Source organism: Dermacentor albipictus, chromosome 9, assembly GCF_038994185.2.
Source record: "Dermacentor albipictus isolate Rhodes 1998 colony chromosome 9, USDA_Dalb.pri_finalv2, whole genome shotgun sequence".
Taxonomy (NCBI): domain Eukaryota; kingdom Metazoa; phylum Arthropoda; class Arachnida; order Ixodida; family Ixodidae; genus Dermacentor; species Dermacentor albipictus.
Window position 1 is genome coordinate 38,471,444 of NC_091829.1, and position 26,807 is coordinate 38,498,250.

The 26,807-nt window shown below is 43.5% G+C and overlaps 1 protein-coding gene across 2 annotated transcripts in view; it reads left to right on the forward strand.

Moving 5' to 3' along the window:
• Synj (synaptojanin) overlaps positions 1–26,807 on the forward strand; it is a 133,598-nt gene that overhangs the window by 82,257 nt on the left and 24,534 nt on the right. For both annotated transcript variants that reach the window (XM_065449943.2, XM_065449942.2), the window contains 12 exons: positions 493–579; positions 4,243–4,516; positions 7,796–8,021; positions 8,420–8,503; positions 17,064–17,125; positions 17,272–17,368; positions 18,104–18,267; positions 20,328–20,409; positions 22,022–22,174; positions 23,364–23,520; positions 25,428–25,610; positions 26,521–26,626. In XM_065449943.2, coding sequence (XP_065306015.1) covers positions 531–579; positions 4,243–4,516; positions 7,796–8,021; positions 8,420–8,503; positions 17,064–17,125; positions 17,272–17,368; positions 18,104–18,267; positions 20,328–20,409; positions 22,022–22,174; positions 23,364–23,520; positions 25,428–25,610; positions 26,521–26,626 — 1,637 coding nt within the window. In that variant the 5' untranslated portion in view covers positions 493–530. The remainder of the gene's footprint in view (positions 1–492; positions 580–4,242; positions 4,517–7,795; positions 8,022–8,419; positions 8,504–17,063; positions 17,126–17,271; positions 17,369–18,103; positions 18,268–20,327; positions 20,410–22,021; positions 22,175–23,363; positions 23,521–25,427; positions 25,611–26,520; positions 26,627–26,807) is intronic.

Below are 26,807 nucleotides of genomic sequence, written 5' to 3' on the forward strand. Positions count from 1 at the left end.
GCGCTGAAGTTGTCATCACGCTCGGATAGCTTCAATATTTGACACTGATCGGAGTAGACTTACGCTAAGCTAAAGAACGATAATCAGTTTTGATGGTATGGAATATACCACCGCAGGTTCGTAAAGCCGTCAACAAGATTTAGAGTGACACACTACGCTCCTCGAGATATGATTACAGGTAGTTGCGATATTAAAGGAAATGAATTCGCATTACACTTTGAGAGCACGATCGAAGCCTGAAATCGAGCATTCTTGTATATTACGTGTGGCAGCGCTTTATCTCAATTCGATTCGACCTGTGGTAACGCGAGTACGTTGGAAAATGCCCGCGTTACAGTAGTATGGATTACCGTGCGACATGTAATATGGTTCTTGATTAGTTCCACATCTTACACCTGTTTGATATGCGGGCAAAGTGGTTATGATGTTCTAAAACTTAAGTGTGGACATGATGTTTCATGCTACACACCATTCTTTTTTTCCTCCTTTCAGCTCAACAGGAAACAGACACAGTAAAAAAAGAATACACAATGCTTCTTGATGCCCACGGCTGTTTAGGAGTGCTGCAGCTTACTGCAGGTTAGTGGAATGTTTTGCCTTATCCACAGAAATGTGTTTTGCAGTTAACATCTTAATTTGGAGGGAACAACTTGACATGTGAAGTCTAAACACGTGGTAAACAGCTGCTTTACCGCTGCAACTGTGAGCAGCTGGGAGTCTCTGTGGGGGACCTGTTGACTTGATTTTGATTTTGTGTGTCATTGTCACAAGAAGGCATTGTTCCAATTTGACGTGCAGTGTCAAAAAAGAGCTTGCAAAGAAACTCGCTGCATAATGTGACTAAATTGCACTGAAGCTGCATTTGACAGATCTGTCGTAGACTTCACTTTTAAACTTGGCAAAACAATCATGGCCACTCATTTTGCACACAGCCAGCCATGTGCAGAAATGTTACGTCAGAGACCACCTGTTAAAATTGGACATCATGCTGTAGGTTACGCCATGACAGCTCTGCCGTGAGTGATAGATAGATAGATTGCACATCTGTAGAATGTCCGAAGGTACTTGATGCCCGGATTGCAAAAATGTGCGCATGTGTCCAAGCAGTGATGAGCCTTGCGTAAACACATTCCGGAGTGTCAGTCAGGAAGGGGGGATCAGGAGGAGAAACAACATCCATTCTGTTGAAATTCACTCCATCTTTTTGCTCTCTCATTTAGAATCCTAGATATAGAGGAAGTAGGTAGGATAAATTTTGCCAGCTCATACACTAATACATCACTGCATAGCAATGTCGATTGGCGTGATGTATGTTTTATTCTTCACTTTTATGGCAAGGGTTAGTCTTTACTAGCTTTTTTACCATTAAACATTTAATTTTCTCTCTCTCACACACTTTTATGTGTTAGTATGCAGCTTTGTTGCACCTACGAGTTTATGCTTTTCTTCTCTTATTCTTGTATTTTTTTATCTTTGTTAAACTGGCACTGGAGTGACTGCTTTTGTGTGTTGTTTTGTTGGCTTCGTCTTTCTGCCTCTTTTGTCTGCTTTGTTTACTTCCATTTTTTTTTATGCGATGCTCTGATGTTTTTATGGTATGCTGCATGTGTGAGTATTCCTCTGCTTCCACTTATTTGCTATGATGTCACTCTTACCCAATGCATCATCTGACAACTGCAAGGAATTCTTAAATGAATAAATAAAAAGTAGCCTTCAATTTACAGGCAAAATTGTCCTCTTAAAAATTGCAAGGTTGGCCTGTGGTGATTTATTGAGGACCTGAAATAGGAAGCATACGAGGAAAACAAAGCTTGCCAGCCTTGCTGCATTTTTGCGCAGCGCAGAAACATATTAGATGAAACAGCAACGCATTTCACTGTAGATTTTGAGTACTCATTTTTCTAAGGTTTCTGACGGAACGTTAGGTTTTCAGTATTGGCTGACTTCAGTTCAGCAATTACATGGCCCCTAAAATCAATAGTTAAAATTTTTTGAATTTGTGATCATACCAGCAATTGTCGCACAAACTATCATATCTGCCTCTGCTATGAAGCTCAATCAGTAAAAATTAACATTTTGTATTGTACTCCCAATTTGTAAAAATTTTATACCTTCCTTGCTGAAATGGAAAGCTAGCTCACTGTAGCTGCAACATGAGGAAAAGGCAGAAGCAATGAGAAGGAGCAGAGCATCGGACTGAGTTGTGCAATGAGGAGGTTCACATGTGTAGACTGGGTACAGTTGCTCCAAGGCACAGCAACCTCTTGTACAAAGCTATGGAACGAAAGATAGGTCTTACGCGGGTCAGTCTAATACTTTGAAGACTCCAAAATGTATAACTAAAAAGATAAAGAAAACAAGAAGTGATTAAGAAAATCATATTTGCTCGGCAGTATAGATCTGTTTATTCCGTTGGCCATCTGCAAAACAGATATTTTTTTGTAAAGAAAAGTTCATATCTGTGCTTTTACATGGAAAAAACTACAATCTGATTACGAGACATGCCGTAGTAAGGAATTGCAAGGTGATGGTAACAACTTTATTGAGACTCTGCTCAGTTATGATCTGGCAGGCCCGAGTCCTAGAGTGGCCCCTCAAGAGGAGCGACCCTTTCGGCCCAGGCAACGAGGGCTTTTTGTAGTTTTTCATCCGGCGTTCTGAGCAGCTCCTCCCACGTCTGTTGTGAGGGAGCTGGCAGGAGCGACCTGGGAGGGGGTAAGCCCTCGCACCCCCAAAGGAATTGCAAGTCAATTTTTTACCACCTGGGGTTGTTTAAAGGTACTATAAAGGGAAGCATTAAATCAGTTTAGATTGCAATCATTTCTTTCGAAAATATTATTTAATTTTGCAGTAATGTATGATTATTAAAAAAGAAAATAAAGGTCAAAGTTCACTTGTTTAGAAAATTTAGCACTGAAGCCTTAGCACCGATACGTCAGTGTGCCATTGAAATTTAAAGGTATTTTCTCTTATTTTGGACATTATGGCTCAGTTTCCTTCGACCTCTTATGAAAATTCAGTATAGCAACATATGTGTACACCACTGTAAATTATCATCCTTTTCATGTCATCGTTTCGCGTGCCTTGTTGTGTACTAAATAATTATGTTTTGGTAATTTAAATATACCTCCTACTAATAATGTCTACGTCAGTGAACATCTGCTAAAATTCTGTGGTATTAAAATCTGGAACACTATTCCTTTTATAATAAAAATGTCACCTGATTTTGCTAATGCACTACAACACCACTACATGGAACAGTTAACAAATCTCTGACGTTATTAAATATTTATCAGGTGTGCAACTCATCTGCATTTTTTTTTGTAGATTATGTTTATCTCGTCTTTTTTTTCTTCTTCTGAAATATATACTTTTGTGTGATGTAGTTTGGATTTTATATTTGATTAAATTGATTGGTCTTATGTTCAATTTCATATTTCATTGAAATTCTATGCTTTCTTGTTGATGAACCTGTTGATTTGATATTTGGTGATTGCATATCTGATTTTGTTCAAAGTTGTTTACCATGTCTGATTAGCCATTGTAATAAAAATAAATTCTTTCTTGGGGGGGGGGGGGGACCCAAACTAGCCTAGGGCTAAGGGTGCACTTTGTGTGTGCAAATTTTATGTTGCAGAAGAAAGTATTAAAGTCAATCAATCAATCAATCAATCAATCAATCAAAGTTTTTCTAATTGGCAAAGTTCAGTCTTTGGCTCTTTTACAACACAGTGCAGTACACCTTTACCAATGAAACATTGGCTAGACGTGAGAAGATGCCGTCATTATCAATAGCATCACGTCAAGCCAGTTCAGGAACTTTTGAGTAGCACCGCCACTCGTCTTTCATTTCTGTGTTTTTTTCTGGCTTGCCAAGCTTCTTCTCACACAAGACCGGATTTGTTTTTTATTGTACAAGTATGATGTACTAAAACAGCTTAGATAATTGTTCTATTTAGTATTCCTTTAATTTATGCCCAGTTCACGATACACGAGCATTTTTACATTCCACCCTCATTGGAATGCCGCTGCCACAGCCAGGTGCGACCTTGTGCACAACAGTGCAATGCCGTAGCCACTAAGCTACCGTGGCCGAAACGTCTTTGTTTGTAATTCAGTGCTTTGGTTGTTTACTTTTTTTCAGACCTTCCTATTGCTTTTCTTTCCAAGGCAGCTTTCTGTACTAGCTAGCCCAACTTTGAACCACTGTCAGTCTTGATGACATCTTCTTTGCCTCTGCAGGTGACACAGTGGTCCAGTATCTGGTGCTAGTGACGGGCTGTCAGTCGGTGGGCAAGCTGGGTGCCTCGGAGGTGTTCCGCATCACAGACACCCTCTTTGTGGCCTTGCGCAACAATGCCCAAGACCTGGAGAAGGTTCAGGATGTGCGCAAGGTCCTCAACGCGGGCACGTTCTTCTTTGCATGGACACCGTCCACTGCGGAGGCGGCTCTCGACCTCACCCTGTGCGCCCAGCGTGCAGTCATGACCAGCGAGACGGATAACCGCTTTTTTTGGTGAGTGCGGCTGTCGTGATGGTGGTCGTTTGCTGTCGCATTAAAGAGTACCAATGCTAATGTATATAATGCATCTAGGTATATAACTAATGTACATCTTGAAGTTATTGAAGGGAAAAATTGTCATCCGCAAAGAACCGCAAAGGAAATCCTTATGAGTTTCTCGGAGAGAAACCTTCATAATTAAAGAAAAACTTGTCCTGATCTCAAGAATTTCCTTTTAACTGCCAAAAAACCTGTAGGAGGGTTTTCCTTTGCAGTTCATGCTACAGGTGCTTGCATGAGAATTATCCTATTCATGAATCTTCGTCCATGGCTTTCACAGAACTGATTTGCTATATCTTTAAGTTCTGTAATATGCTGTAGACCCTTTTCCTAATGGTAAGATTAGCTTTCCTGCAAGGCAGTTTCCCCTGCTAGTGGCGACATAGCCATTTTCTCAAACAGCGTGCACAGTCTGAATCACGCTTGTCTAGAGTAGTTGTGCGGCCGGCTGCGGACCGCACCAGCATCCACAGCTGATACCCCACAATAGCTGCTGGCTTCCACTCATGCTTATCCTATAGCCCATGAACCTAGCATGTGGCCTGACCATTCGTGGTCTCATTGCTGCTATGGCCTGGGCTCTCTCTCTCTCTCTCTTTGCAAAGGACGGCAGCCAAATTGACAGGTTGCCCACTCTAGACAAGTGTGATTCTAACTGTACAAGCACAGTTGGCTTGTGTTACAACATAGAAAATGCAGGCATTGCTTTCATGATGAAACCATGTGCATGAGACAAACACTAGCATGTGCAGCACTTTGTCTTCACTTGAACAATGACTGGTGTTGTTGACATGGCAACTGGCGTTGGCCATATGGGCAGTACAGAGAAACACACTTGCAAATTACGAAAAGGGTCTGTGCACATTGTAAGCAAGATGTGTAAACATAAGTGGAGGTTTCAGTTTTCACACTGACTGTTTCATACGAAGCATTTCATTGTTATGTCCACATTTCTTTACATTGGGAAAAGGAAGATGATGCAATCAATCAACCGACTGATTGATTGATTGATTAATCACTTTCTTCTGATTCCAACCACTTGCAGTAAATAGTGAAAAAAGTGGCTGGGTAAAACGAGTCAAATTGTTACTTCTCGTAGCTTATGTTGCTAATAGAATTCAGTCATAGAATTCTATTAAGTAATAGAATTCAATGTGGGGTGCGTATTGAAAGGAGGGAACACAGCGAATGTGCTTGCACATGGAATGGTACAAGTGCAGATATTCAATAAGTATTGCCAATCTCTTTCTCTGGCACAGCCTTCATCTCATTGATTGACCGGTACTGATGTGGTACTGTGGTACTGATGCATGCTGTGTCATATTTGGGAGATACACTTCTCCTTCTGTACAGCTCTTGATTGCATGCATGTGTGCAAACTTCATTTAATTACTGTTTAATGGTGTACCATTGTTTCTTCCATGGCTGACATGCTTGTTTTGCACCATACTGATTTGGACATTGGTACCTGCCTCCTTATTACAGTCAAACCTTGATATAAGGAATGCAAACATAACAAAGTAAATTAAAATATTCCTTGCTGATATCAGCGTGTAGCGAATCTATGCTTATGTTTTTTCATGTCCAATGTGACTTCATTATAATAGATTTAACTGTATTATCTATTTCTCGAGGCATTTTTACTGATTTCTTTAGTTAGATATTCATTTAGTTAGTTAGCTGGGAGGTGTACAAAGAACATACACATTATATTGCCGAGGCATTCAAAGACCTTATAGCCATTACAGCTAGTGGAAAAAAAAAATGCTTGTATTTTTTTCCAGCAGTTATAAGCAAATATGGCTTATACGGTTTTGTCACTGGTACAAAATTGTCTAACATAATGATGGACCAAAAAAATTCACCAATTTATTATGATACTCCCTAATGGGAAATTTGAGCTCAGCTCTGTATGTGTTTTCACTTCCCGATATACTGTGGCATGAACAGCCTGTCTTGGGCGGCACTTTGCAAATGGAGTGAAATGCGGCATGACTGCCTCACTAATCTGGAGATCGTGAAAGCCACTGTATAGGTGACACATTAGCGTGATTCACAGCACCCGCTACTGAAAGACCTCCCAGACGACGAACTCTACTCGGGCGCCATTTCATAGCCATCGTTGCTGCACTTCACTTTTCTTCTCACACTTTCACCATACCCTCCTCTGCTTTTCGCCTCATGGTTATGCTGCACCCTCCTCTCCGCTCTCCTCGTCACACGTTCATGCCCAGCTTCACTCTTCATTCGCTTTTATCTTTTGCTGTGCTCGTTTGCTCAGGTACACTGGTGCTCGCCGTAGGAACGGACACCTAAAAATTGTGCTCTAAAGAAATGACATAAAATGTAGATAAACACAAACAGCAGCACATTTCAAGAGCCTGGGGAAAAGCAGATAAATAAAACACAACGACACATCAATGTCAATGTTTCACGCATTCTGCAAATACTTTGTTTGTAGCAGTAAAACATTTGTTGCGCTTTTAATCTTGTGTGAAATAGAATTTTATGTCAAAGTTGTCATGATTACACCTAAATCGACATGAGCCAATGTTGCTGTCTACTTGCCATAGGCAGCTATACGGACAGTGGCTATATTAAGTCTTGTTTCAATTCTGATGAAGCCATCAAGTAAGACACCTTCACAAAGACAGCATAGAAGTCAGAAACGATGCCGGCTACGTTGCTGTCCAAACAAGAGTGGCTGAGCAGGATGCTTGGATACTTGATGGGAAGATCATCAGCACACAAGAAAACATAGTCACACTTTTCTGTGCTCCTAATGCAAGCGAGATTATGTTTTTCATTGGTGCTCATGCGCATCATTAATATAGAGATAATATCTGCTTTTCCTAGCTTTATTCACTAAAAATGTTGCTGTTGCCGTGAGATTACTTACTTTAAGACATCTTCCCATGTCTTCTAGATGGTTCCAGATGCATTCCATTACTTGGGTTCAATCTGTCTCCTTAACTGTCTACGTAGACTGTCTTCGATGCTGGCCAGAATTGGAACACGCCGCAGTGCTAAGACAGATAGAAAACACAAGCATAAATGCATTGCCATAGTTTCTGAACTGGTGCAGGGACACCAGCTCAAAACAGCAACTGCATGTCCTGTGTGTGGATATTGTGTCTGTGCCTTCACTTTCCTTAGCGCTGCTACCGTGCTTCATGATGGCAGTAACCAACTAGTCCAGCTTACAGCAACAGTGGCATGATGCTTGGCCTCCAGGAACCGTACCCTGCACATTCCTCTGCTCCGCTATGGCGTGGACTGCAACAAGTGGCTGCTGAAGGCGGTCTGCGGAGGCGTGGAGATGCGCACCCTCTACCTGGGCCACCAGCAGGCCAAGGCCTGCCTCATCTCGCGGCTCAGCTGCGAGCGGGCAGGCACCCGCTTCAACGTCCGCGGCACCAATGACGATGGCCACGTCGCCAACTTTGTGGAGACTGAACAGGTTAGTGTGATCGTTGTGAAGCAGCTTTGATGTGGAAATAGCTTGTTGTGCAAGGCAGTGTTCAGTGATTTACTGAATAATATTGTTGAGAGACGCAAGGCTTCAGCGATGCTGCAGTGTTGACCACCAACATTTTCGCCGCACTATTCTTGTCATCACAATCCACCATTGCTCTTTCATTCTGCTTGTGTAGCTGCCGGGATGCGTCCTGCGAGATGTGAGATTCAGTGTAGATGGGCAGGGTAAAGCACGCCAAGGTAGACAATCTCAGGACATGTGGCATCATAGAGCTGCACACAGGCTAAGCAGAAAATTAATTCTTTTTATTGGCTAGCCATTACATTGGTAAAGAGTAGCTATGCTGAACTGTGCCATGACCTTATGGGGTATTCCTGCAGGTAATCTACTTGGAAGACCAGATAACATCATACGTCCAGACAAGGGGCTCTGTGCCACTTTTTTGGGAACAACCTGGTGTTCAGGTGAGTATTGGGCTTAACAAAAGACTAGATGATTATGTAGCTCCTATAGCTACCCTGCTTCAAACTTACTTTCTTCAATCTTACTCCCTAACCGAGTAATGATCACTTCACAACTCCTTACGGCTCGTTTATGATCTAGCACTGCCCACTGTCAGGACCTGCTGCTGCTGCAGAATTTGTGTGTAGTTGCGGGTTCAATTTGCACTTGCAAGTGGTTCTCCTGAGCCATGCCGTGCATAGTGCAAACGTTAAATATGCGCCTTTCTTTTACACTGACTTACATGCCACCACTGCTCAAATCAGCATAAGTGAGTTTTAATGTGATGGCAATTATATGGACACTCCAAGCGCATTTCTGCCGTTGGCGTCGTGAGGTCCCTGTCAGGATTGGGGGCTCAATCCCTTCGTCCGTGGTCCTTTGCCAAGATTGGAGTACGGCATGAATTCGAAGGTAGCTGGCCCATGCCGTCGTCCAACTTATTTACGCTGAGATCGTTGATGAAGTGAAGAACTGCTTCTCATCGAGAACGAGGAAAAAGGGGTTTATTTACAGAAAATTAACTCAGTCTAACATGACTGTTTGAGAAAAATAGTATTAGTCCAACAGGACTGCATGAGAGAAGTGAACCAGTCTAACATGACTGCTCAAGAGAAGTGTGTCCAACAATCGCACAACCACAGTTTTTATACACTCGATCCGCTGGTCCTACGACGCGACGGCTGTTCGTTTACACATCACCAACTCGCAGCTGCTCTGAAGACCAGTTTACAGACACAAAGGCACACACATTCCGAAGCCCAAGCGACGGCGTTGAAGGTGGTGCCGTTCCGGAAAATCGACGCCGCTCGAGGGACGCTCGTTGTTTGGCAACATGCGGAACCGTGAGAGCGCAAAAATAAGACGTTCCCGCGGTAGCTTCTTCAGGCGTGTCAAATCAGCGCCGCGTTGAGGAACTCTGGAATCATTGTCCACACACCAAACTCGTCTTGTCACAATGTCGAAGCGGGCTGGAGGAAGGCGGCGGATTCCAGCGCAAAGGTCGCTTCTTTGAACGCCTCGCAGCTGCAGCGGCGGAGAGCGGGAGGTGCGCGTCTTGCACCCCTTGTCGTAATCGGGTGGCAAGGTGACAATCTTGTTGTGCAACCCGCCGTTCTTTACAGCGCCTCCATGGCCCCAAAAGTCTCGACTGTCTAGCGCTGACAACCGCTAGGCAGGAAGAGAACGGCTGCTGGTCAGGGGGGGATTGATGTCTTGGCTCGCAGCGACCACTTGTGCATTGATGTCACCGCCCCAAAACATCCAACAAGGACAGGCAACTGCAAAATGAACCCCACAACACGGCTCTGCGCCGAGATGACGTGCATTGGCTCTCACTTTAGACTCGCTAGGCTTCAAAAAAAAACAACAACAACATAAGTGCAGAAACAAAAAAAATGCTGCATTTCACTATGCCAATTTCTGAAGCAAATTCCTGCTGACAAATTCAGCAATCATGGAGGGAATCCTGCTAAATGAGAGGGGATCTTCTTCGCTTAATAAAATTAACACTAGTAACCCTAAAATTTAGGCGGGACCCTCAAACGCAGAATTCAAATTAGCCTGCTCAAACCATCCGCATTGCTATGCAACTTTCCCTTCTTATATCTAACGGAGAAGTTGTACTCTTGGAGAGTGAGGCTCCATCGGAGCAAGCGGCCGTTTTTGTGTGACATTTGATTGAGCCACGTCAGAGGACAGTGGTCGGTCTCGAAGATGAACTTCGCTCCGTACAAATAACACGACAACTTCTGGGCGGCCCAAACCAAACAAGCGCATTCCTTCTCTGAAGCGCTGTAGGCTTCCTCTCTTACATTTAGTTTACGGCTGGCGTAGAGGATAGGATGCTCCTCGTTATCGTCGCCGACTTGACTAAGTACCACGCCCATACCTCTGTCGCTTGCGTCGCATTGAACTATGAATTCCTTTGTGTAGTCTGGCGCGCGAAGCACAGGGCGAGAAACCAATAGCGTTTTCAAACTTTGAAAAGCGTTCTCTTTGTCCTTATCCCAGTGTACGTTACTCGGTGCTCCCTTTCGGAGGGCGTCTGTTAATGGACTTGCCAATTGTGAGTAATTCGGAATGTACCGTTGATAGTACCCCACAAGTCCCAAAAATGAACGAACGTCCGTTTTCGTGCGCGGCTGAGAAAAATCTCCAATCGTAGCTATTTTCAGCTCAGCCGGCCGTCTCATGCCCTGACCAACAACATGGCCCAGATAAGTAACCTGCGAACAACCAAACCTACACTTTTCCGCTTTCATCGTTAAGCCGGCTTCCCTCAACCGTGAGAACACCTGTTTGAGGTGCGATACGTGTTGTTCCCAGCTGTCCGAAAAAATGGCCACATCATCAAGATAAGGTAAGGCGAACTCCTGCAAGTCCTTTAGGACAATATCCATTAACTTAGAGAAGCTAAACGGCGCGTTCTTCAGCCCGAAGCTGAGTGCGAGAGGGCGAAAAGTGCCTACAGGCGAGATGAATGCAGCATAGCGGCTGGCACTTTCTGAAAGGGGAACTTGCCAGTACCCCCGCACGAGATCTATAGTTGAAATGTATTTAGCAGCGCTAACTCTTTCAATTCGTTCCTCAATGTTGGGTATCGGGTACAGCTGATCCCTAGTGATCGCATTTAACTTCCTGTAGTCAACACACGGACGAGGGTCCTTGTTAGGGGTTTCTACGAGTATTAGCGGTGACGTGTAGTCACTCTCAGCGGGCTCAATAACTCCCAACTCTAGCATGCGCTGTATCTCTGCCTCCATAATCTCTCTCTGTCTTGGAGACACCCTGTAAGGTTTTGATCTTACTGGTTCGGTAGAGGTCAGCTCAATTTCATGCGTTATCAGTTCGGTTCTACCCGGCCGATCGCTGAATCTGTCGAGATATTCCCCTAACACCCCTTTTAGCTCATCTAGCTGCTCGGGTCTTAGAGCATGCGAGCTTACCGAGTGTTCTACTACTTCTTCTAGGCCGATTTCAGAGTTGGAGGTTGCCCTATCCTCCTTAAACTTGGTACCGATGCCATCCGGCTCTTTGACAGTATAGTTAACGACTCCGCTCCGCTCTACATACGGCTTCATCAAATTACAGTGATATATCCTCACTTCCTTCCTGCGACCGGGCATTCTCAAAGCATAGTTGGTATCTGAAAGTTTGTGCAACACTTTAACGGGCCCGTCCCAGTGAACTTCAAGCTTGTTCTTTCTTGAAGGTTTGAGGATCATTACCTGGTCTCCGGCGTTAAACGTACGAAGCCTCGCATTCTTGTCGTAATAGAATTTGGCGTTCTTTTGAGCTAGTGCCATGTTCTTTCCGACTAGTTCTTGGGTTGCGCTTAGCCGTTCCAGTAAATTCAGCACGTATTCAACCACGGTTGGACTCTCCCCTCTTTCCTCCCACATCTCTCTTAACATTCTCAGTGGAGAACGGAGTGTCCTCCCATACACTAGTTCTGCTGGAGAGAACCCTGTCGCTTCATGTGGAACCGTTCGCAAAGCAAACAAAGTTGCCGGCAGACAGTTCTCCCAGTCCTCCTTGTGCTCGTAACAGAGCGCACGCAAAACTCGCTTAAGCACCGAATGCCACCTCTCTACACTGTTTGACTGAGGGTGATAGACAGAACTGTGAATTAACTTTACCCCGCACTTTTGCAAGAATGTGGAAGTCAGTGCGCTCGTGAATACTGACCCTTGATCTGCCTGAATTTCGGCTGGAAACCCAACTCGTGCAAACACTGTCAAAAGCGCGTCTACTACTTCGGTGGAGCTGAGCTCTTTCAAAGGGATTGCTTCTGGAAACTTGGTGGCCGGACACAGCATGGTAAACAAGTACCTGTAGCCTGATTTTGTTTTTGGAAGAGGCCCTACCGTGTCTATTACAAGTCGTCTGAAAGGCTCTGTTATTAAGGGCACTACCTTCAGTGGAGCTTTCCAAGTCTCTCCTGGTTTACCAGAACGCTGGCAGGCGTCGCATGATCTTACAAAGTTTTCTACATCTTTGAAACAGCCAGGCCAGTAGTATTCCATAAGCAATCTTTCCTTTGATTTGTTTATGCCTAGGTGGCCGGACCACCCATTTCCATGACAAAGACTCAAAAGGTCCTCCCTATACTTAGTAGGTATGACTAACTGATCTAAAATCCTACCCTTTCGATCTCTGTAATGCCGATACAACAAACCTCCTTTCTCATGTATCGTTACGTTGCGCCTAGCAATGCCTTCTTTAGCTGTGTTACGTAATTTAGCTAAGCTCTCATCATTCTTTTGCTCAGCTGCCAGTGACTCTCTATCCACGCGTAAGAGTTGATCAAAGTTCTTTGAGGCCGGTGATAATAACGACCCTGTCTCGCTTGGGAGCGCGTCTGCATGCTCTTCCTGCAGGCTAGAACTCTGACACTCTAGTGCTACGCTCTCATTGAGCTGGTCAACTGGCAGGCTCTCCTCAACTGTTCTTTTGTCCGTCGGGCCTAGCTCGGATTCGGGTATTGAAGCTATCCCCTTTTCTGCTTCAGCTGGAGGAGCTTGAGCATTTTCAGCCGAAAGCGCCGCGATCTTACGAGCTTGGCCTCTGGTCAATGCCTGTACTATGCCCTCTCCCAGTTTGAGCCCTCTGTCACGCAGTAACTGATTCGAACGATTCGAAAAGATGTAGGGATACTGCAGTGACAAAAATTTGGAAACTGCAGCCTCAGTCTCTAGCTCCCCGAATGGTCCACTGATTTTGACTTTGGCCATGGGCAGACACACGCTGTGTTCTTCTACAACCTGTTTTATCCATGCTACTTCTCCGGTGAAGTCCTCTACCATCACGTAAGACGGATGGACAATGTCCAGCGTGGCGGCACTGTCTCTTAGCACTCGGCATGGTTTTCCATTAACTTGCAGGTCGTGGAGATATGGACTTAAAAGTTCCATATTCTCATCCTTTTCCTCCACGTAGGAAAAAACTACGCTTGGCTTCTCGCAGTTTACAGCTATATGTCCCAGTTTGTGGCATTTGTAACAGCGAATTGGTCTGACAGATTCGAATTTTCTTTTCTGTTCTTTTTGTGCGGTTTCTCCGTTAACTTTCTCCTCGCTCTTTTCTGCGGGCTTTTCCGCCATGTCTACAGGCTCGGATCGTCTAGCTTGCGCACCCTTTTTGAACGGAAATGGCTTCCGCGGTCCATTTCGACCGTCCCAGTTTCCCTCCTCGGCGTTCAACTTTCTACGGGTTGCGTACTCTTCGGCTAATTCAGCCGCCCTTTCCACAGTGTTTACATTACCTCTATCTTGCACCCACAGTTTCACAGCTTGGGGGATGGTTTTGTAAAACTGCTCTAGACACATGCATTCAATGATCATGTCTCTGCTGTCGTACGCTTCCGCGCTTTTAAGCCACTCGACTAGGTTGGCCTTTAAGCTATATGCAAACTCCGGATAGCCCTCGCTATCTTTCTTGCCTGTGCCCCTAAACCTTTGCCGAAAAGCTTCGGCTGAAAGGCGGTATTTCTTCAGGAGACTAGCCTTAACTTTTGCATAATCATATGCATCCTGCACACTCAATCTGGCGATTACTTCCGCCGCCTCACACGGCAACATAGACAGCAACCGCTGTGGCCATGTACTCGGGCCGAAGTTCATCTTTTCGCAAGTCCTTTCAAAATTGCTTAGGAACAATCCTATGTCGGTCCCGACCTCAAATGGCTTTAATAGCCTGTCCATGCGGTACGATTCTGCCTCACTTGATCGTCCCAGAGCGCCTTCACTTCCTTGAGACATCTCCAAACGTTTGCTTTCAAGTTCCAGTTGCATTTTTCTTAACTCGCGATCTTTATCGCGTTCCTCCCTTTCTTTATCGCGTTCCTCTCTCTCTCGTTTTTCTCTTTCTTTTTCCCGTTTCTCTCTCTTTTTGAGAAGTTCCAATCCCATTTCAATATCTTGCTCACTGGCCTGATTGGAAATTAGCTCCAATAATTCCGATTTGAGCATTTCCTTGCGTACATCTAGGCCCAGTTCCTCACCAACAATCAACAACTCGTCTCTCAGCAGTGTCCTTAACTCCATGACTGCTGCTTTACTGCCTTGGTTCTGCTCTCTAAATCTAGCTAGGAAAACACAACCTAGCTAACACACAACAATCTAGCTTCCCTACTGTTCTAAACAGAACAACCACAAAATGAAGCCTAGAGAGTCAAAGCAAAAACCAAGCACTCACCACAGATACAGCACCATGTCGCAAAGTCCATCCCACCGCTGCCACCAGTTGTCAGGATTGGGGGCTCAATCCCTTCGTCCGTGGTCCTTTGCCAAGATTGGAGTACGGCATGAATTCGAAGGTAGCTGGCCCATGCCGTCGTCCAACTTATTTACGCTGAGATCGTTGATGAAGTGAAGAACTGCTTCTCATCGAGAACGAGGAAAAAGGGGTTTATTTACAGAAAATTAACTCAGTCTAACATGACTGTTTGAGAAAAATAGTATTAGTCCAACAGGACTGCATGAGAGAAGTGAACCAGTCTAACATGACTGCTCAAGAGAAGTGTGTCCAACAATCGCACAACCACAGTTTTTATACACTCGATCCGCTGGTCCTACGACGCGACGGCTGTTCGTTTACACATCACCAACTCGCAGCTGCTCTGAAGACCAGTTTACAGACACAAAGGCACACACATTCCGAAGCCCAAGCGACGGCGTTGAAGGTGGTGCCGTTCCGGAAAATCGACGCCGCTCGAGGGACGCTCGTTGTTTGGCAACATGCGGAACCGTGAGAGCGCAAAAATAAGACGTTCCCGCGGTAGCTTCTTCAGGCGTGTCAAATCAGCGCCGCGTTGAGGAACTCTGGAATCATTGTCCACACACCAAACTCGTCTTGTCACAATGTCGAAGCGGGCTGGAGGAAGGCGGCGGATTCCAGCGCAAAGGTCGCTTCTTTGAACGCCTCGCAGCTGCAGCGGCGGAGAGCGGGAGGTGCGCGTCTTGCACCCCTTGTCGTAATCGGGTGGCAAGGTGACAATCTTGTTGTGCAACCCGCCGTTCTTTACATCCCACATAAACTCCAAGGGCGATTGGACCGTGGCCGCACGCCCTACGCTGTATGTACGAATGAAAGCTTGCAAGTGGAGATAACTGTCACAACTCAATTTCACCCGTGCAAAAGGGACAAATGCGAAGAGGAAGCGTGCCATCTTCTCTCGCGCGTGACACACCCAAGGTGCAAGGTGCAAGGGGGCGGCATTCTTTCTGGCTGAAACTGTACCTGTGGTGGCTGCACATAGTTGCGCAGTCATATGTTGAGAACAACCTGCGTTGGGGGCACAGTCTAGGTACTTCGGCTGCTCATAGCTTTGTGCACGATGTGTGTCCTTGACGCTCGCTTTGTGTTAAAGCGATAGACAGCACGAATGTCACTTCACTTGCTGCTGCTGTCGCGGTTCCGAACGCCAGCGCTTTGACAGCTAGTGTCTACAGTCATCAAGTGCGATGTGTTCATCTTTGCTGTGCGCATTGACACCATGCTTATTAATTTAGTAAGCAAGCGAATGTTTACAAGTTGATATGGCCGGTAAAAGTACTATCTTTATCTGCTAATTTGCTATTGCAATCAATGCTTTGCCTTTCGTGCAAAACTGCGTCTTTCTTCCATAAGAAAACCCAATAAAATCTACCAAACTGCTTTTCATTTTATGCTGAAATCTTACATGTAAGTGACTTTTAGTTATCATCAGTGGTTGATTACAATTTATCAATGACAAACTGAAGTCATCAGAGCCGCTACTGCAGTGGTGTCATTAATCCTGTTCAACGTTTGCATTATTTTATCACCTGAAAAAGCTCTATTTGGGCACCTTAAAACACTAGCCTATCACTTATGCCTGCTGTGTTTTTATAAATAGATGGGAACAGAAAACAATAATTTGTTACGCGTATAGTACTTAGGGGCTCATTTTAAGGGGCATTAAGGAGAAAAGTCATTTCAGCTGTAGGAATAAATTACCGTTCTACAATACCAGAAAAGCCACTCTTACCATGAGAAGAGTACCGGTAAACGAGAAAATAGGGTAAAAGCGAAAATGTGGGTGGTGACACAATCTTTAAGTTCCCGCATTAGCTCACCGTGATGTCAGATATTTTGACGGCATCTTCTCAGGGCTATTGATAACTTTTTATCGGTACAGGTGGATGGCAGCGTCTTCTAAAAGAGGCTAAAACTAAAATTGGTGTGTTTCAAAATGATTTACCAATCCACAATAGCCTCAATACTAAAAAAATACTTTTGTGACCTGACCGCTGCTGAGGTCTAAATGTGAAAGTAATAAAAGGAGAATTTTGACCTTCATTTCATTTTCTAGTAATCTACCCCTTATGTTGAAATTAATGAGCATAGAGTTTTGAAAGAATGCTTCATCCATTTGTGTGGTAATACATGAGTGGTCAAATTAATTTCAAACCCTCCATTGTGGCACAACATCTGATGTTACATCCTTTTTCATGGTCTCCACAACTTAAAAGATACGTCCCGTTTGCTGCCTCTTTGCAGGTTGGTTCTCACAGAGTCAAGATGTCTAGAGGCAGCGAGGCGTCGGTGCCAGCATTTGAAAGGCACGTTGGCTTCCTGATTTCACGACCCACTTGCTTCAGCTTTCTTGCCCAATATTCAATGTATTGATTTTCTCTTATCATTGAGAATGCAGTTCCTGTGCTATTTCAAGACCCCTCTCTGACATCATTCACTTCTCTTTCCGAAGGCACATGTCCATGATCAAGGAGCGTTACGGTGATCAAGTCATCATAAATCTTCTTGGCTCGAAAGAAGGAGAAACAATGCTTACACAAATGTTTCAGGTATGATATGTGTGGCATCTTGTGTTTTGGTTGCTAAATGTGTTGACTGCCAGCATCACGCCACGCCCAACATTGTGCTGTGCCGTGTTTCCTTTCCTCCTGTTGAAATAAAAGTAGTCTTTGTTTGGTCCTCGTTAATGGAAGACCTATGCTTCTTTCTGTGGTGCTCCACACTCCGGCCATTATGCCTGCCCTGTAAGCCTGCCCCTCAGCCGGCGTCGTCCGATGCCGCCGCAGCAACACTACAAACTCACTTCTAATGAAGTTGAGTTTGTCCAAATAGCTTAGAACGTATCATAATTTTGTTCTTAAAACAGTTCATTTAGATGAAGTACCTTACAATGTAGACATTCACTTGATGTGGGCATGACTGTAAAATGACGAAGTGGCAGAGCTTCCATAATGTTCATTTAAGGCTTTTCATACCAGGAACCAGGTTTGTGTGAAGATTGACAGATCTTGGATGTCTGTGGTTTCGAAGTTCACACGATCACCAGGAGTGGTCACAGCAGTGCTGTGAATATCTTGGAATAGTTATTGTGTGACGCAGTATTTGAGGTTTTGCACTTACTGGGTTACTGGGTTGAATAAAGCAGAGTAACAAATGAGAGTTGTGTTGTACAACTCCTTTTGTAGAGACATTAGATCATTTGAGTATGCTATCATGATGTGGAATCTAGGGCTTTTGTTATCAATGTATCAAATGTTTTCTTCTTTTTGTGCTTAAACGTGCAGCACCACTTGAAGGCATCTCGGCGCAAAACATCCATGGTGTCGTTTGATTATCATGCACTATGTCGCGGCGGCCGACAAGACAATCTGATTCACCTCAAGAACCAGATTTCGCCGCACCTGACCAGTTTTGGCTGCTTTTACTTTGACGGTAGCAATATCATCATGTGAGTACAACACCGCTGCCACTTTTTTATTGTAGGGTTCAGTTTCTATTCAGTCAATTCCTCATTCACTCACTTGCCTCAACTTACTATTTTCTTTTAAGGCTATCTGACTCCAGTATTAATAACTGTAAAAAACAAAGGTACCTTTGTGTGCTAAAGTATTAGACTCTACCCAACCTCTGCTTTTGCCCTAAATTCTGTCTTCTAGTAATGATGTCATCGTTGCGTTTACTTGAGGATATTCTTCATCTGTACAACTATGGCTTGGCAAGACTATAAGGTAGATGTACCAAACTGATGTGCAATGATGTTTTTTAAGAATTAGGGATCTTTTGCACCGTGTAGTACCAGTTAAATCTATAGCATATTCCATGTTTGAGTGAGACAAATATAAAGTCTTACACCCGTATTCAGAAATGCATTTTAACTTGAAACGCATGCTTGTCTTGAATTAAATTATGTCTGTTGTGAACACGCCAAAGGAAATGCAATGACTGTCTTGGGCACATTCACGTGACGCGCCATTTATATCAAGTTAAGCATGGGCTTCAAGTTAAGATGCATTTCTGAATAGGGGGGTAAGTGTGAGAATGTTTACTTGTCTTTAAGAATCTTTCATTTGGGTGATCTTGACATTCCGAAATATACGAGTGCTTTCACAAACTTCAAGATGAAAAATTGGTAGAGGGTTTCTTATAAAGAAATTTGTAAATTATAACAAGAGCCATTTTGCCCAAAACTGACATCTTGCAGTCTAGTTCTCCCCCCCCCCCCCCCCTTTTTCATATGTATTACAGCAAAATGAGTAAATATACTACTTAAACATTTTTTTTTGTATTTGTCTGTGTACAGATGCAGTGTAGTGTAGACATCAAAACAACTATATATTCAGCAGCAATTTCTAGTAGCCAGCAATCAGTGTTTGCTTCTATTCCTCATTTTGTCTCTAGCTTTTGATTAGGTCATCCTGATGATGAAAGAATTGTTTCTGCTGGCTAGCTTGCTTATGGAAACATCTGCTGAATTCTTCCCTCTAACCTATGGAAACCAACATCAGCTTTGAGAAGCTTTGTACTACATCAGCAAACTCAAAAACAAATGTGTGATTAGTGAATGTTCTCAAACCATAGCATTGTATTTTAGACAAGACAGGGATGTAACTTTAGCTTGGTGCAGATAAACAAGAAAAAGTGGTAAGGGGTTTTCTGCACTAGCCTTCTGTTTCTTAAGAAGAAGCATATAAACGTTCAAGCTTTTATTGGCAAAGTGTACCGCTGTGCCTGCTGCAAATCTGCCACCTATTGCTTAGCGTTACCTTTGTAGTTGTTCACCTGTATTACCTGTTGTACTTATTAGGCGAAAAAGACAAAAGTCTGTGATTGCCAGTCGGAATAACAGCAATAACGTTTTCATGATAACATCTCCAATCAAGTCATTCCGAGATTTCTTGAGCTTTGAAGACTAAATTTGATGACATAAAGCATATTTAATTTGAAACCACGCTTCATTACCTCTGGTGCTCTGTCTCTCACATATTCTGTCCTCAGTCGCTTAAAAAACATGTCAACAGTGCTCTACCATACCACGTTGCTTTTCTATTTCCTGAATACATCTGGGTTCATGAAACCACATTCTACGTATGAAGGGACAAGTCTAGACATTTCGAATGGATATCGCAACTAGAAGACTAAATAGTATTCCTTGCTTTCTGATTGAGCCATTGTTCTGAGTTTATTTGTGTTCAACTGAAGGTTTGTAAAGTTCTCCAGTTGATTTATGTGTCCTCCAACAGATCTGTACATACCCAAATAAGTATTTGGATTTGGCATTATTAATGTTTGAATCTTGGAGCATTGGAATATGCCACAATTTAATTGAACAGTAAATGCATCATAAAATAAAGGAACCAAGAAGTGAACAAGTCATTACACGGCAGTGGTCAGGCACCTTGCATTTTCATCACTATTCTAGAGTGAAATCCTAACTGCTATGCACCACTTGTTGCAAGTGAACAAAATGAATGAGTTTCTCACTTTTTTATCGTCCCCCCCCCCCCCCAGGCGACAGACTGGAACATTCCGCACAAATTGCCTCGACTGCCTTGACAGAACAAATTGTGTGCAGACGTTTATTGGCCTTGAGGTAAGATATTGTACTGTGCCATGTTCACCATTGTTTCTACTGTTCGGCACATACTGGTGACATCATCTTTAGTGCAGATGTAGCACCACTCTCTTATCACCGTTTATCTGCCTGTTGAAGGGGTTGTTCGGTGATATGCAATAAATGCAGAGGTTTAAGGTGCTTTGTATTTTCTTGTAACCAAAACAATGTGTGCATACTTTTACCTGCAATAACAAGTTATACTTAGTGTTGCACTGGTCTTGTCTGGTGTTCTTGTCCAACACCTTTCATGTGTCATATGGGTTTCCATGATATGTGATCACTTTTTTATAGAGAAAGTTATAGCTTGTGTTTTTACTGTTTCTTGTCACCTTGTCTAAATTCTATTGTGTGGTATGGATCTAATCGCTAGAGCGCACGCACACACACACACACACATAAAATGTGGAAAAGGCTTAAAAGTGCACACCGCAATCTGTCTCTCAGCAGCAGCTGTTATTTGCTGAGTGAATGTTCGTTGGCACCACAGTATTACACCTCAGAAAACACAGTGCCCACACCAATGTACGTAAGTGTTTGCACCTTGGTCGTGCAAGTTTTTCCAAATGTTACTGGAGCAGCACTAAGGAGCAAGGGTACATATGGCAGAGAAAGTTTGCAGGCGAGAACTGAAATTACTATCGCAAGTCCTGTAATTTGCAGTCTTTTTCGAAGAGCTTTTATTTATTTATATATATTTTTTTCAGGCATCAACAGACCACCAATACTTCTATAAAAAAGTATTAATTCTCTACTTCTGGGTGAAAATTAATGCCACATGGCTTGGCTGAAAACACAATGTCACATATGGCTTGTTTCCTCTTGTGTGCCCGGTAACAGCTGCTAGCCGAGAACAAACGCTGCCTACTGAGTGTCCGCATTCTGATGTGCTTCAAGAATGCAAGAATCAAGGAATTAAGGGACAGCTGGGATATTGCATACCACTCTTGGCATGGGAATTTAAAAAGCACGAGATGTTATTACGTATGCTCCAAACACCATTTTCGTGCCATCCTGCTTTGCTCACTATAGGTCTATCAAAAGCAACCTGCTTACATCTAAGGTAGCTCTTTTCCTGGTGTATGATGTTGTATAGCTCTTGAAATCGAACTGTTCGCTTGGCCTCATGTGACTGGTCTGAGACACATTTTTGCTGATGTAAGCACTGTTCTGACCAATTGCATGAGGTCATAAGATCATAAGACCGCCATAACATCGAGCCCCAGGTTCTAGGTTGCTAGATAATCACTTTATGTCTTCGTCTGGATTCACACTCTATTTGTTCTATCACAACCCATCTCCTCATGCATGCTTTTATAATAGTGGTTTGTAACATGTAACATTCCAGTTGTAGAAGCACGTGTGTGCATTCCATCTGCATAAAAAGGCTCTGCAGAAAAGGAAGCTATTTTCGTGTGGTAGAAGGTTTCCAGTGTGCAGTATCATTGATGGAGTGTACCTGTTATCCTTGCATGTTGTCTTCTTTATCTGTCTCCCTTTCTAAAGCACAACACATTAAATATGGCATACTGAAGGAGCCACTGCCTAAATGTATCTCACTTGGTTAACATTTGATCGGGCCACTTTACAGGTTCTAAGCAGCCAAATAGCCTGTCTGGGTCTTCAAGACAAGCAGCAAGTGGTGTCCAGGTTCGTGGAAGTCTTTCGCCAGATGTGGGTCCAGAACGGCGACCAGGTCAGCAAGATCTATGCTGGCACTGGTGCCTTGGAAGGAAAATCTAAGGTGAGGCAGTACAAAGGCACTGCTTGCATGCGTTAGAGTACTGCTATGTCACAGGGATATAGCGATCACTACTGGTCACTTTCAGACAGGGTTGAACAACTGTACTTGGTGGACGTATCTTGAGAAAGTGCTTTGGTTATCGCTTTTTTTTTTTTTGAGAGAGGGCAGGAAAACACAGGCAGGGAACATAATGTGCGTTGTGTTCATTTTCTGCATCTGTTGTGCTTTCATCCTCTTATACATTGAGAAATACCAAAAGCAAGACAATAAGTATGCCATGATGAAACGCAAAGCAAGTCACTGTTACCATAAGCAGATCTGGGCAACACAGGAAGGATATGCGGTTGAACATTGTTATAACAAGGTATCACCCGACAGCAAAATTGCTTTCGTTGTTTCCGATATTCACTATAAGCATACTTTCGTTACATGCTGATATCAGCAATAAACGTTATATGTTTATTTACTTCATCATATCCTATACTTCATTATATCCATGTTCGTTATATATCAAGATTTGACTGTAAGAAATATGTGGGCAGCGGTGCCTCCCTGAAATTCATGCACGAATTTCTCACCATGACGTCCAATTTTTATGGCACCTGCACACCTGCCAACTCTTTTGGTGTTTTTTTCTTTGTTTTTTTTGTAATGTTTATGAATTTTTAATTGTCCTAAGCTTTTACGATGTTTCATCAGTGATTACAAAAAATCTGCTCCGCGAAAAAGTTCCACTCGTTAGTCTTTCAACCTTCCCTTGGAAGTCTTCTGATGGTGAAAGGACGCCAGAGCAAGATTATACAAGCAAGTTCCTGAAGCAGGTGAAATCAGCAATAGCATAGTTGCTGAAGAAGTCAGTGTGATCTAAAAACAATACGTTGCTTGTCAGTCTCAGTGGTCAGTCATCCTTGCTGCAATGTTTGAAGCACCTTGTGTGCTGCGTCTAAAGGTAGATCATCGTTAATAAAGTGAATATGTATTCCACAAGAGGCATTTGCTCAGGGCAAGCTTTAATGAAAAACGAGTACTACGCGTTCTTCCTCACCGTCCTCCTTCGTGTCTTGTTGGCGAGATTTTACGAACACTCAAGTTCACCAGTTTGCAGGTACGCGATCTGCTTGAAGCTAGCTAATCACTCACCAGTGAAGAGGGATTGCACTGCATCTGAAATGTCGCGGCAACTGCGCAGCTGAAGGACGGCTCCCGGTCGATGGTGCGCACCATCCAGAACAACCTGCTGGACAGCAGCAAACAGGAGGCCATTGACGTGCTGGTCCTGGGCAGTGCTATGTGCAGCGAGCTGGCCGACAGGGCAAGGGCCCTACTTCCCACTGCCATGCTGCACCGTGAGTGGATGTATAAGAGAGCCATTTCTCTTCCCTCCCCCCCCTCTCTCTCTCTCTTCAACCGCTGTGGTGTGCCAGTGGCTATGGCGAGTGGATGTATAAGAGAGCCATTTCTCTTCCCTCCTTTCCCTCCCTCCCCCACCTCTCTCTCTCTCTCTCTCTTCAACCGCTGTGGTGTGCCAGTGGCTATGGCATTGCCCTGCTGAGCTTGAGGTTGCAAGTTTGATTACGGCCGTGGGGGTCCCATTTCAATGGGGGCAAAATGCGAAAGCACTCACATACATAGGTGAAGTTAAAGAATCCCAGGTGTTCACAATTGATCCGGAGTTCCTCGCTACAGCGTGCCTCATGGTTTATGCCACATGTGCACAGGTCTCCCGAGCTTGTACTTCTAACAGCGTATATGCTTCCAAATGAGAGTACAGCCGAATCGAAAAGTTTTCAGAGCACGGATTTAGAGAAAAAGCTAAATTTTGTTGCATCTTCATCGCTGGGCATGGAATTCACGGGTTAGTCGCCGATTGTGTCACGTGCAGAGGACTCCCAAGGTTGTTCTTGTGACAGCAGATACTTCAAAAAGAGAATACAACTGACCAGAAACATTTTTTGAGCACATATTCTGAGAAAAAGCTGTATTTTGTCACATCTTTGCCATAGAACCTGGAATTCAGGAGTGCAGCGAGACAGTTGCATGGAGAGAAATACAAGTACATTAAAGTTCTTACTTCTGGGGAGGACGTGCTATCACCGACAAAACTTGATCTTCTTGTGAATACCACACTACAGAAATTTTTGCGGTTTGGGTTGCTTAAGATTAATGAGTTTGTGAGGCTTTAATGTTGGCCGAGTTGGTAATCTATTGTGTTGTAAATATTTAGCAGTGTAATCTATGCTGTTGTGTTTGTGGATACAGATGTGCTGTGCTATTTTTCTTTCATTGTTTATGGCATCTCTGACTTCATTTTTATCAAGTGTGTTGTTGTTATCACTGATTGGGTGGTTGTCTGGCATAAAATGTAGTTCTCAACCTTTTGGAAGTAGCAATGTCTGTGTTGTTGCCTGTTCCTCCTTTTCTCAAACGTAGTTAGCACTAATATATACAATAATTTGAGCTGCTAAAAATGCGGGACTGCTTGAGCAGTTCAGTAAGAATTGACTATTTCAGTTGTGAGCTTTAAAGTGGCAGAATACGTCTGCGGTTCATGTGGTTCCTATAAAGAAATATGGTCGCAAGAGTGAGCCTCCCACATGATACACTTGGCTTTCTAGGCACTCCTTCTCGTGCCACCATTTCTTTTCCGCTGAAATTCTAATAGGCCTGCTGCAGCCCTAGTTTACACGTGCTATTTTCATTTGGCTGCCTTGTAAAGATCACCAAGTCATTATAATCAGATTCAGCCAAGAGTACCACAGCTGTGCAAACAACCCTGGGATAGTTTTGTACGATGCCTTTTCGATTGTGCCGTTTAAGTTCCGAGTAGTTACCTACGGGTATTAAGATTAATGGTGGGTGAAATGTTAATGTTAACTTGTCTTCCTTACTGGTACGGTGTGCTGCTGGCATGGCATTGCTAAAGGTTGGGCTATAGCCTTGTGGCACTCTGGCCATACTTGGCCCTTGTGGGGGACAAAAAAAAAAAAAAACACTTTATCATCATTGTTGTGCTACAGCCCTAATCTTTGGACTTTTGTCTGCTCCTTTCATTCTAATACTCCATAAAGATTGTCATTCATCATTATCATTATCAAATTACTACTACTACTACTGTGTAAATGACTCTGAAGCATTTTGAGGGATGCCTTTTAGAATTTGTGGTTAAAATTGCATGTGTTGTGAATCAAGCGCAGTGCCACGTGAAATGTTGATGACTCATCTCGGTGTGGTGTGTTGTGGTGTTGTGCCCCAGTGCCCCCCAGTGTACTGAGGGCCATGTGCAGCCGGCAGCTGGAATACACCATTCCCCTGAAGGTCCGCATAACAGTGGCCACGTGGAATGTGAATGGGGGGAAGCACTTCAACAGCGTTGTCTTCCGCAACCACCCCATGTCGGACTGGCTCGTCGACAATAGCTCTGTTGGCGGAGGATGTGGTGAGCACGTCGCTACGATGGCGACTGATCAATTTTCCAATTTTGCAGTCTTTCCAAAGCACTGCTTGTCCTATCGAATGGCATGTTGTACCATGTGTCTGCTTAAGGGAAAGCTTCTTTACTTAAAGAAGGACAAATTTACTGCTGTATAGATGAATGCACATTAAGGAATATATACACAGGTGATCCTTTAGTAAGTACCAGCTAGGCTGGGGGCATGTTCTTCTGGAGTACTTTATTTAAAAGCTTCATGTTAAAGGAAGCCTTTCCTCATATTGTTGTTTCAGGTGCTTTGCCTGCATATGCAATTTGGAGGGGCAGGATAACGATATAGGTTTTCAGGCAGTGGCAGCCCTTTTTTGGTGTAATCATTTTATTTATTTTTACCCTCAGGACTAATTGGCTTTACCGAGATTAGTAGGTTCTTATACAAAGCAATTGAAAAGAAAGCAGTCAACATAGCTAAGTTGTAGAAAAAAAAGCTTCTAATTTTATAATGTCGGCTAAAACTTCATGAAACTTGGAGTTATAATTATAGGTGGCAACTTCAGCGGGAAGCTGGTTCGAATTCTGTGATTTGCAAGGCAAAAAATGTATGCAAAAGTTCTTTGTCTTGCACGATGGGTGCCTACTTTGTAATGATTATCAGTGCTATTAGGATGTGTGCTATGGAGAAAGGAGTAGTTGGTCATTAGACAAAATAGTGCTGATACAATTCGTAGAACAGCGTTAGGCAAAAAAAAACTTTTTGTAAAGTGCTAAATAGGGAAGTCTTCATAGCAGAAATGTTCATGATTCGGTATCTAATTAGAGAATATGATATTAACAGAGTTATTCTGTTATCCAGTTGATTGGAAGTCACTATATTGTCATAGTTGGATCTAATTACTAATTTGCTTTTTCTCCTTAGCCCTCGTCGATGTCAGCCACCAAGTGGACTTGACAGCCACAGACATTTACGCCATCGGCTTTCAGGAAATAGTTGACCTGAATGCGCAGAACATTGTTAATGCGAGGTAAGTAAATGAGAGTGCATTTTCAGACGGTTTTCCATGTTTGAATTTGTTGTGTATCGTGAGAGCAAAATGGCGTTGTGTGTTCAAGTTGTTGATTCCTTGATGGAGGGCTAATATTTCTTCGACCGGAATGTTTTTTTTTTTTTTTTTGGAAGAGCCAATATAATCCTTCTTTTGCAAC